At 40.3% G+C, this 12,357-nt stretch overlaps 1 protein-coding gene across 4 annotated transcripts in view; it reads left to right on the forward strand.

The window, feature by feature from the left end:
* Positions 1–7,586, forward strand: part of cltcl1 (clathrin, heavy chain-like 1) — a 69,309-nt gene extending 61,723 nt beyond the window's left edge. Inside the window, exons 31-33 of one of the 4 annotated variants that reach the window (XM_041202516.1) lie at positions 1,397–1,417; positions 3,396–3,471; positions 5,993–6,389. In XM_041202516.1, coding sequence (XP_041058450.1) covers positions 1,397–1,417; positions 3,396–3,471; positions 5,993–6,078 — 183 coding nt within the window. In that variant the 3' untranslated portion in view covers positions 6,079–6,389. The other 3 variants (XM_041202514.1, XM_041202517.1, XM_041202515.1) reach the window with 3 other exon arrangements.
* Positions 7,587–12,357: the final 4,771 nt, after the last annotated feature.

A 12,357-nucleotide genomic window follows, 5' to 3' on the forward strand; every position in this document is an offset into this window, starting at 1 on the left:
GAAAGTATGAAAGATGACAGTTTGCTAAAAGTTCAACTTAACTTTGATTTTTAGCACAAGCGTTGCCCTAGTATGATAATACATTTATTTACAGCCGGGCTTTCATCTGTTATTACCTTTTACCCTGTTAAGTCTGAGTAGACATTCTTGCATAGTCGAGCATGAGTAGAATTGGTAACTTTTAAGTGCACTTGGTGGTTTTTGTATTCCAACTGATCCTAGGGCTTGTGCATCCAGTGCAGTAACACATCCCAAGGCACTTTACTGGAGTGTTGCTAAATGTTTGATACTGGACCACAAAATATTAGAAGTGACTAAAGGTTTGATCAGAGGTAGACTTTAAGTGTCATAAAGGAGAAAAAGGTGTAAGAAAGATGTAGGTCCGCACCGAGCTGGGGCAGCTGAATGACTGCCAGTGGTGGATCGATTTAACATCTGATGTACAAGAGGTCAGAATTGGAGAAGCAGATTGTGGAAATTGGAAATTTGTCGAACAGTAGAAGATTTGGCAGGCGAGTGGAAGTGGGGCAACCTCCAGTACAATTTCCTGCCCAGTGACCGTGCAGGTCCAGCAATTTGAGCCTAGAAGCTTTGAATGAGAAGCTTGAGTACAGTTGAGGTGCTTAGCAACATGCACAGATTTTATACACCACATAAGCACAAGTTAATGCAAAACTTTACTCTCTGCACAGTTTCTTATTTCTTAATTAGGTGCAATTCGAACATGATTGCCTCTTGTGTCCTAGTGTAGCAATTTTTCAACTGGTTCAAAAACAACCAAGCTTAAAATTCGCTGCATCAAACTGTATCACGGTACCTATGTTTTCCAAAGGTCAGGCTTGGCTTTAGATGTTCAGATTGGCTGAAGTGTAGTTAGCAAACTAGAATAGACACTACAGCAAATTTAACAGATTAAATATTCATGAACTATTACAGCAATGGATTTGCTGTTGACAAGTGCTTCAGTGGACATTTGGGTAATTTGTCTACATATAAAATATATTTCCACGGAGTCTGCATTAATTTGTCTTTTATGGAGTGTACTTCAATTAATATTAAGGCAAATTAAGATTGCAGTTGCATAAGTAAGTGAATTACAGATGGTGCAGCCTTGAATATGTACATAATGGCTAACCTGTAGCAATGCATGTTGAATTTCATAGTTCATGGTGGCATTCAATAGACAAGCTAGCCAACTATTACCTACCTGTAGCCTTTAAAGTGAAGGTGTTTTTGAATTGTTTTTGTTTTCCAACCAGAAATTGAAACATCTCCTGGTGCAGCCCTACTAATTAGAAAATCTTTCTGCATGGATCACAATTTTGCTTTTTGATTTTGTGATTGAATTTGTTCTTTTGCTCTAGGTTTCAAGTTTCACTTCTGAATTTTTTTGCAGGTTGATGAATTAATGGAAAAGGTGACCATCTGCTTTTTCTTTAATGTAGTTGGACTCCCTGAAATTGTAGCTGTAGGTGTTTTTGCTCAATGCAGAGGGAGATCTTTAACCTGACCATAATTCAGTGCCTTGTAATTCTAGTGTAGACTAATCCTTAATAAATATCTCAATTGCTAGTTGTTTTATAAAACTTGCTTGTTGTTTTATCTAACTGCAAGATTTTTGTTTGGCTTAATGTACTTTTCTACCTTCTGAGACTCCTGTGATACATGCTGATTAAACATGTCCTATCAAACCTCCCTGCTGTTCTTTCCTTTTCCAAGGATGTGTTTACATTACATATATGGCTTTATAAATCAACTTTCCAGCTCTTTAAAACCCTACTGGGTGTTTTCACCACTTGCCAACAAGATGGGTCCTGAACATGGTACAATTTACCCTAGGAGTGAGTTGAGCTGACCATCTTTATTTTCAATGTGCTATCTAAAGACATTTTTCGTCTTCCCGTTCAGATATTAAGGAAATTTTAATCTTGGCCTGTTAAAAACTTGTTCAGTTTTTGCAAAAAGAATTGATATTTTTACTTCTAACTAGTAAATTTACCACCCACTGTCCAGCACAGCTCAAATTATGTCCCTACAATGGTGCATTTCAGCTTTTTGAAAGTATAAAACATGAGCAACTGCTCAGTTACCTGCAATTTGCAGAGGTTAATTTCCCTTTAACGTTCATAGTGATGCTGCTTGGTTTTCTTTTGCCTTGTTTCCTTCACCATAACACTTCAAGTCAACTGCTCAATAACTGATTAAAGCCAAAGCAATATTGATGAGGCTAACTGGCATTTGATTCAATAGACAGTTGACAAAAGTGCATAGTAATAGGCCTCATTTACTGGCTCAAAAATATGACTCATTCCAGCATGGTCTGTGCAGGAACATGTGCCAGTTGATCAGGTCTGTGTATGTTGGGCTATAATTGATACTGGACGATATGATCATTCTCCCTGCTCCTTCCCCCTCACTGCCTCCCAGCACCCCACCCTTCCTTTCTCCCATGTTTGGTACAGAGAATTTTTTTTGCCCAGTTGTGGGCTGGAGGTTCTGTTCCTGCTTGGCATACTGGCTACTGTCATCTATTTGTGGAAACTGACCCTGTTCCAAAAAAACATTTTTTTGGAATGATTCTAGTAACTCTGGCTGGGGCAAATACTGTTGTATATGTTGCTAAATTTTACAAAGTAAAGGTCCCATGTTTCAGTCCACTGGCTGATTGCTAGGGCAATAGTAGAGACTACACTCAACCCTTCTGTCTGTCTGTCTGAAGTAACTAACAGTTCTTGATTCTGAACTGTCCTCATTCCGCCGCCACCACCGCCCCCCCCCCCCCAAAAAAAAGAGGGATGTGGGTACAGAGTAGGTTTGATAGAGCTGAGCCTAGTTATTTAAATTCATGCTTATTAGACCTAATACCCTCTCTTGAGATAATGGGGTCTGCTGTTTGAATGTAGAACCATCCTGTCGTCATGTTGCGCCTCAGAAGGGAGAAAATTAGGAAATTGTCTTCACAGCATTCTGCAAAATTTACTCATTACCTTTTTGTAATTTCGTTTCTTACTATGCATTAACACTTAGAATTTCTGGTTTAAGATCAATATGCATAACTTTTCCAAGCATTAAATGACTGTCTTTTTGTCTTGTCACCTGCACAGTTTTTTCCATGGTCGATGCATTGAACCTTTAATGTATAGTGTAGATTTTACCCAGGCAACTTGCTCACTGTAGACAAAGTTCTCCTCCAGTAATAGAATGCCTTTTTGTGGCCCTTTCATGCAAATACTGAAATGGAGGTAAGTATCCTGGCTGTATGAACTCTACTTTGGATGTTTCTTTGTAACATCTTTTATTGGAGGATTGTAACTTTGTGAGCAATGAGTGGATTGTTATATATTGCCTTAACTTTTCAGATGAACTTTAAATTTTTCTTAATCTTTAAACCATAGGTAGATAAACTTGATGCTTCAGATAGCTTAAGGAAAGATGAAGACCAAGTGACTGAACCAGCTCCACTAGTATTTGGTAGGTTTGCTTAATTGAGTTGTAATGTGTTTTGGTTCAAATATCACCATGATAAGATGGAAAATTGTATATAATCTTGGTTAGTTATGAAATTTGCCAAATTTTAAAAATCCAACTGGCTCACTAATGCCTTAGCCTGACCTGCATGAAACTCCAGTCCCATATTTGTAGCTGACTTGTTGCTCATCATATCCTAGTGAGTTAGACAATTGTAATGTCCATTACAGTTCATCATGGTTCAGAACAAAACTTGAAGTCTTGTGCAAAACCAAAATATTCAGATATTGGAAATTTGGAAACACCCAACAAATCAGGCAGACATGGAGAAAAATAATTTCCTTTCAGAACTAAGAGTTCATTGATCTGAAACACTAACTCTCTCTTGCTTGAGTCAGGCAATATCTTATGAGTTTCCAGCATTGGTTTTATGCTGTGGGATCTGCCTCGCCATCATTGGGGAAATGGTGTCCAAGTTTGATAACTTGATAGTCTCAGAAACTATCAGCTGACAACCCACAACCACTACCAAATAGAAGGACAAGGGCAACAGATACATGGGAGCACCATCAGCTGAAAGTTCTCCTTCAAGTCACTCATTACCCTGACTTGGAAATATCGCCATTCCTTCACTAATGCTGGGTCAAAACCCTGGAACTGCCTCTGCAACAACACTGTGGATATCTACACCACAGGAACTACAGTTCGAGAAGGCAGCTCACCACTACCTTCTCAAGGACAATTGGGGATGGACAATAAATGCTGGTCTAAGCAAGTGATGCCCACATCCTGTACAATGAATGGAGAAAAAAATCCCAGATTCTTCATTCCTGTTATGTGGCTTTCTAAACCATCAACAGAATTGATTGAGGGCACAATGCTGGGTAGTTAGATGTGTTTGACCCTCAGGCTCTTCAAACAATGACTTTTGGAACCTTTGACCCTTAAGTTTTGCAGCTTCCAATCCAGTGAGGGTGATTAAATCTAATTCCCACCTGCTTCCTCTTTACAGCCATCTCCCTCACTTTGACATTGGTACATGTTTGATGCCACTGGACATCACCTTAAGAGGAAACACTAAGGGAGCTGAGTTTTTTTTTTATTTGTTCATGGGATGTGGGTGTCAATGGCCAGGACAGCATTTATTAGTTCAGGGGCATTTAAGAGTCAACCGCATTGCTGTGGGTATGGAGTCATATGTAGGCCAGATTTCTTTCCTTGAAGGTTTTTACAACAATCGACAATGGTTTCATGGTCATCATTAGACTTTTATTGAATTCAAATTTCACCATCTGCCTCGGCAGGATATGAACCCAGGCCCCCTTGGTCTCTAGATTACTAGTCCAGCAACAATACCACTACACCATCGCCTCCCTCTTACCACAGTGCCCTGTTATCACTGACTTAGCTGAAGGACAGCTACTGGAGTGGTCCTGTCAGTGAGGAATCAATATTGGACACTCATAACACTGTACACCATCAGATGGCCATAATTTATAGTTTCACTAAACCAGGCTTGGAGAGAGTTTAGGTGTGCTTGGAACAGCACTAAGCCACACCTTCACCAGATTGATGAACTACCATACGAGATTGCCTGCATGCTAAACATCAAAGCAGCAGCCTATAGAAAAGGTTGAACAATGCTTTAAACCAAATCTGAACAAAGCTGTTTTACATGGAAATTTGACAAGTGAAATGCTTAATCCATGGTGGAACTCTGGTTCTACTACTCAAAAGTGAGCTTGCACATCTCTGGATATGCATAAATTTCAAAGCAGCAAGTGGAGCTAAAATTTGAACTTGCAGATGCTTTATGGCTTCTGTACTTGTGCTTTTGATAACTATTTGACCTCGGCATCTTGAAAGCTCCATCTTTCACTTAATACATACATCATTTTCCCAATTTAATGCCTTGATTCTTACATTGCACTCACTGCCAACTTTTATGCCCTCTTGAAGACTTGTAGTTCTTTTTGGTTCTCCAAAAATCAGTTATCACCAACAAATAGCTTGTTTCCATTTGCTTAGATACAGATTTGAGGCCCAGCAAACCACTTTGTATCCACACCACCCACTTCCTTTTGTACCCTCTACTTGGTGCAGTAATATTCTGTTGCCTTGCCAGATGCTGTCCATTGATATACAGTACGTCCATTGTATTCATCTACACAATTGCACTTATTTGAAAGTTTAATTTATCAAACCTGATGCATTTAAATCCATAACGGCTGGCTCTAATTCTCCCAGCACACTCATTTGATCTCAATTGATGGTTTGACTTTTCTACTTAAAGCTCACCTAACTGGTTGCAGTTTATTCTCTCCCTGAGCAGTTGCATATGTGAGAATTCACATGTTGAACAACCTGTTGTAGCGGCTAAGACATTTTTTGCCTACCTGCACACATGCATTGCAGCATCACTCCTATCTCATTAAAGTACTGAACTTACATCTTTACAAAATTAAATAGTGTAATACTTGCCCTTAATTGAAACCTGTGCAACTTTTCCTATTTTCCTTTTCAGACTGCCTTTTGCTAGCACCCTCTGCCCAGAGAGATGAAGGGCCGAATGAGATAGGGCTTCCTGAATCTTTACTGAAAAATGCTTAATTCATGGATCTAGGATGAAGTCAGTCCCTCTTCAGACTTCTGGGGTCTGTCCCTGTATAAACTGTTGAATGTGATGGAAGTGAAATATTGAACAGCTTGTTTTAAGCAGTGTTATCCATTTGGTAACTTGGCGCTATGAAACTTTATTTTTATGAAGCAGATTTGCTTAAGGATTTTCGTTTTCTGTATATTGAAGTCTCAATACCCAATCAATGGGTATTAATTGCAGCAGACTTGAAATTTGTCCTCTGTAAACCACTGGCAGGTACCCAGTGCAGCAATATATGATTCTGTACACGTTGTAATATTTTTGCTTTGATTTTCTAGGTCAGCAGTTGATGTTGACGGCAGGCCCCACTGCAGTTCCCCCTCAGCCTGGTTATGCTTATGCTTATCCAGCTGGCTACGCTCAGCCTGCTTATGGCTTCAACATGTAGAGTGTCATGAGTTGTCAGTTTCACCATTGCTACCCAAATCTTCATGAAAGCATTTGACCTCCATAGAGCACAGGATTATGGCTGAACACTTCTGCAGCATGAAGATTTATAAAGGACTTCTGTTACTGTTATTTATTACACACACTTACATTTCAACTCTACCTTAAAATGTAGCTTTTTTTAAAATTGTATTTGGGAAATACAAACTGAGGCACTGATTTAAAAATAAGTAAGGAAAGTGTTAACTAGCTTATTGAATCTAGTAATATTTCCAGTAGACAGCTACCATTTTTGTTTACAAAGCTGGTGGCTTAGTGCAATGTGAACTGTATTTCTTCCCCCTTGCCCACACATTTAGCTTGGGTGATGCATTGAGATGAGGAGTAATGGTACTGAAGGCAGTGTTCAAATGTTCCCTGGAGTTTATGCTTGGAATTAACTTCGCTGGTATCTGCATGCGTTGCCAAATATTTAATGCTGAAAGTGCAGTTAGTTGAATGCAGACTTTTCTTTGCATTCTTTATTGGTACAGCACTAAATTCCTGTTTGGCCTCCCTTGTGCGGAAGGGTTCTAGCTTCTATGGATGGAGCATTCTGTTCTGTATCAGTTTGGGCCCCCATTGCCAAAAATGGTCTGTGCCACTGTTATTAAACATTTTGTGCCTAATGTAAAATTTATGATAAGGACCCTTGTTGCTAATCATGAATATTAGGTTTAATAGAATGTAAACCCAAGCGTCAGCACTCTTTGAAGTTTTTTGAATCTTTAGCAGAACACATTCTGGCAAATGGTCTTTATTGAACAGCAGTTAGTTGGGGGCCATGTGATAATGAGGATGAGAATTTGATTCAGCCCAGTATGAAATGCTGGTTATAGTGATGACAGTGCATTTAAAGGGAAATTGTGCTGTTAAAGTTTCAGCATCAAAGGTATTGTGAATATTTACTTTGTACAGTTGCGCAAACGTATTGGTTAGCAAAAAGAAATGGATGTGCATTTGACTTCCCCCTCCTGCTGCCCTCATGTCATGTCACCAGAGGGATTAATAAAGTTTGCACATATAATTCTCATGCTGTTTGCTGTGCAATTCATTGTCTCAAATGTATTTACTTCATGCAGAAAAATTTAACCTTTAAAGGCTAATGTGTGAGTTCTGCTGATAGGATTATCAGGCCTTCTGGGTTTTTAACCTGGATCTTTTGGTATCTTTTGCAGGCTATCAAAATGCAATCAGACCTGTCTTTTTGGAGTAGAAGTTATTTTTTAAATGTTTTATATGCAAAGCTGAAAACACCACTATTAGTTGAAATGCCAGAAAAAACGTATGCTGGGAATTGGAACCTGTTGGGTAAGAATGCAGTAGATGTTAATGTTGGACACTAGCAAGGCAGGGAGCATAACTGCAGTACCCCAAGAAAATTCTCCTGATTCAGCTGAAGTTCCTGAACTTGACCGATCTATTACCAGGTCCATTAGGCTCTGATTTCAACCTGTGTCCATGGTGACGGTTATTGGTGGTCAGAATGAGTTATAGCCATAGAATGGTTAACTGAACATGGCTTTCATAATGTGGTTTTAATTGTGTCCTGGGAGTTGCATTAGTTGTTTTTGTTTTGTTTGATAGCAGTTTTTCATCTGTCGCAATTGGTACACTGGTGTTTATGTATTGTTATCTTTGATAAACTTGGCACTAAGCTTGACTGTGGCTTATAACCACAGGAATTGTGAGACAATCAGCCTATCGCTCATTTTATACCACTGCAGAAACACTGGTTTACTGTAAACATGCCCTTACAAGGACAAGGCTGTTTGCAACAGGCGATTTGAAGTGGTCTCAATAAGGCAAACGGGTTTACTCTGCCCCATGCTGAGATTTGGTTCTAGAGACTCGGGCAGCATAGCACCTCCAAGTGGCTATGTTCTGGATGTGTGAGCTAACTTTGGCGCTTTGACTATCATGCATGAGCTACTGATTTCTAGTAGTGATTAGGAACCTTAATTCACCTTTCCACTTGAGACCAGCTGTGAGCTCCCCTCACCTGCCTGAAATCGGCTCATCCCAGGGATTCAATTTCAAGTGTTCTGAGTCAAAATTCAATGTTTACCACTAAATTGTTCCTGAGTACCATACGCAAACCATCTGCCCTCTTTCTTTAATCCCAACAAGTATCAAGTAGTTTAATAGAAGACTTACCAGTTGGTAATGGATGACTGAGGACATTGCTCTTTCCACTAAAGTTAAATAAAACTGTAGTGAGTGCCAAAGTTTCCTTAGAACTAATGACTTCTGAATTTTGTGGTTGTTTTTGTAACATTAAGACATTTTTACAAGTTCAAACCAGCAGGGAAAGATGATCCTGGCACCCTTCCTAACAAGGAACTGGTCCTGCTCCCTTAAAGCATAGCCATATGTTACAGGCTAAGAACCTCCAATATAATTAATTGCTGCATGAAGACCCCTGATTAACATGCATCTTGCAATGCTGGTTTTAAGAAATAAGCATTATATCTAGTATTCATGTGAAACAATTGGGACTAATGAATGGACCAAAGACTTCAGTGGTTTGTGCCCTGATTAGCTTCCTTCCATCTGCAGGGGATGATATTTTGATGGCTGAACAAGCCAATTCTCGAAAGGAAAGTGCAGACAGGTTCCACCTTACCAGTGGTGTAGGGTGATCTTTGACACCTTGTTTGCAGGGCTGTTGTCTGTCTTAGCGCTTCTGAAACCACACCTCATGGTGAATTCCTGCCTATAGCTAGTGTTACTATTTGCATCAATTGTCAGTTTCTTACATGTCATGATTGAGGGCTTTTTGTCTCTTCACAGCATCCTTGAATCGGACTATTGCTCTCTTAGCATAGGCTACTTCCCCATGTAACATATCCTTGGGGATACAGTCATCTTGCATGCTGGCTTGGACATGTGCACAAGGTGATATAGTGTTAGTCTGCTTGGCATAGTCACACAGAACTGCTCAATTGGTGAATGTCTTCCCCTGTTCTTTGCACAATTGCAGAAATGCTGAGTGGATGATCCAACTCTACCACCTCCAGAGGTCCCCAGCATTAAAGATGCCAGTCTTAAGCCAACTTGATTCACTCCATGTGATATTTAAACAGCTGAAGGCACTGCATGCTGCAAAGGCTATAGGCCCTGACAATATTCCCGCAATAATACTGAAGGCTTGTGCTCCAGAACTAGCAACAGACACACAATGCCACCACCTGGAAGTTCCTCTCCAAGCCATTCACTATTCTAACTCATTCATTGTCATTGGGTCAAAATTATGAAACTCGCTCCCTAAAAGTACTGTGGGTGTACCTATACCCTGTGGACAGCAATGGCTCAAGAAGGACCATTAAGCATGGGTAATCAATGCTGGCCTAGCCAGTGACAACCACATCCCATGAATAAATAATAAAAATGCCATGGCACTTTTTTTGCATTCACCTGACAATAGTGTTTGTGCCCATCAATCTGTTAATTAAAACATTTGAGTGTGTTTACCCTTTCCTCACAGCCAGCAAAGTGCAATAAATTCTTATGATACTTAAAGCTTAGACTATTCAAAACTAGTTTTGGTATATAGCGTTCACACAGTTAACAATTTAGGTCCACGTGTAATTGGAATAACATTAAGTGGTGGTAACTTGGAAGGTAAATGTGCATTGTGCATTAGTTTCATGATGCAACTACCTACTGCTATTTTATCATTATGACTTAAACTTTCCTAGAGAAAGAAAGAACCCACAGCAAATATAAATTACTCTTGAGCGTGTCCTTTCCTTTCTGAAAATGAGCAGAGTTTTCTGGAGGTAGCAAGCATTGCAGAAAGTATTTTTAATAAACTTCAAAATCAAAATGAAGGACACGGAAGTCTTTTATGGGCCAACGTTGCTGGCTGATCTTTAGACAATGTTTTGGATTTGAGCCTGTAGATTACACTGTTCAGAGCAGTGCAGTGTTAGTTGTAGATGTCAGGCAAACAAACTCAGCTTGCATTTATATATCACCTTACAGGTCCAAAAGCACTTGGCTCTTCTGAAGTGAGCCAGAAATATGACACAATTAAAACACAGTAATTAACAGCAATGAGCTTATCTGCCTGACATTGAGGAATAAATGTCCCCTGCTCTTTGCATTATACCGAGGTTACCATTAACCAGAAACTAACTGTACTAGCCATGTAAATACTGTGGCCACAAGAACAGGTCAGTGGCTAGGAATCCTGCGGCAAGAAATTCACCTGTTGACTCTCCAAAGGCTGTCCGCCATCTACAAGGCACAAGTCAGGAGTGTGATGGAATAATCCCTACTTGCCTGGATGAGTGCAGCTCCAACAACACTCCAGAAGCTTGACACTGTCCAGGACAAAGCAGCCCGCTTGATTTGGCACCACATCCACAAACATTTACTCCCTCCACCACTGATGAACAGTGGCAGCAGTATGTACCATCTACAAGATGCACTGCAGGAACACAGCAAGCCTCCTTAGACAGCGTCTTCCAAATCCATGACCGCTACCATCTAGAAGGACAAGGGCAGCAGATACATGGGGACAGCACCACCTCCAAGCCACTCACCATCCTGACTTGGAAATATATCACTGTTCCTTCACTGTCACTGGGTCAAAATCCTGGAACGCCCTTCCTAACAGCACTGCGGGTGTACTTACATACACCACATAGACTGCAACTGTTCAAGAAGGCAGCTCTCCACAACCTTCATAAGGGCAATTAGGGATGGGCAATAAATGATGGCCTAGGCAGTAATGCCCACATGCCGTGAATGAATTTAAAAAAAAAAGGATGCATTCACCTGATAATAGTGATAAAGTTTCATCTGAAAGATAACACCTCTGATGATGTAGAACTGAGGGAGTGCTGCACTGAGCTGCAAGCAATGTGCTCAAGCCTCTGAAATGGAACTTGAACCCTGCCTTCTGCCTCTGAGGCAAACTGGTTACCCATGTGCCAATTAACGTGGAGGCCATTCTGTTCAGAGATGTAGAGGCATACTACAACTTGCATCTATATTGCACCTTTACCCCAGTAAAACGTCCCAAGGCACTTCATAGGAATGTCGTCAATCAAAATTTGATGGAGGCCACACTAGGGCAGCTGACCCAAAGAAGTAGGTTTTAAGAAGCATCTTAGAGGTTGGAGAGGCAGAGGAGTTGGGGGAAGGAATCTGGTGACTAAGATCTGACTTGAGAGAGGGCAGAATTGGAGGAGCACAAGTTTCCTGGAGGGCCGCAGGAGGTTCAAGATGGTGAGGGATTTGAGAACCAAGATGAAAAATTAAAAATAGTTGCAAGCCAGCAACAGATCAGTCAGCATAGAGGTGAGGGGAATGATCTGAAGATGACCATGCTTTTTCTGCTCATGTTGCACATTTAATTGTTTTACTCGTATCTCTACATGACAAACTGTAGGAGTGCAGAAAATGAACAGGCACACACCAGCCGCAGCTCATCTCTCTTCAGTTGAAGCGTATATGTGAAATCCTGTTGATTTAGAACACAGGAAAGCGTGAAGCCTGAAAGTTTCATCTGCTGATCTTAACCTCCCAACTTCTAGTTTCCAACGTTAACATGTTGCTGAGTATCTATGCAGACAATACATCAAATATTGTTCTGAATGGATCGTTAATTCTAAACTACATTAATGAGCTCAAATACCAACAATGGCAAATGAGAGGGTGAGTCAACACCCCCAAACATCACTGGTTGTATGGGTTTGAAAAGTTGGAGAAGCTCAATGTGATTTTGACTGCCCACTTTCCTGTTGTAAACTTGTAATCAAAGTAAATCAAACCAAGTGGCCGTGAATCCCCTG

This window comes from Carcharodon carcharias, chromosome 13 (genome assembly GCF_017639515.1).
Source record: "Carcharodon carcharias isolate sCarCar2 chromosome 13, sCarCar2.pri, whole genome shotgun sequence".
Classification (NCBI taxonomy): Eukaryota; Metazoa; Chordata; class Chondrichthyes; order Lamniformes; family Lamnidae; genus Carcharodon; species Carcharodon carcharias.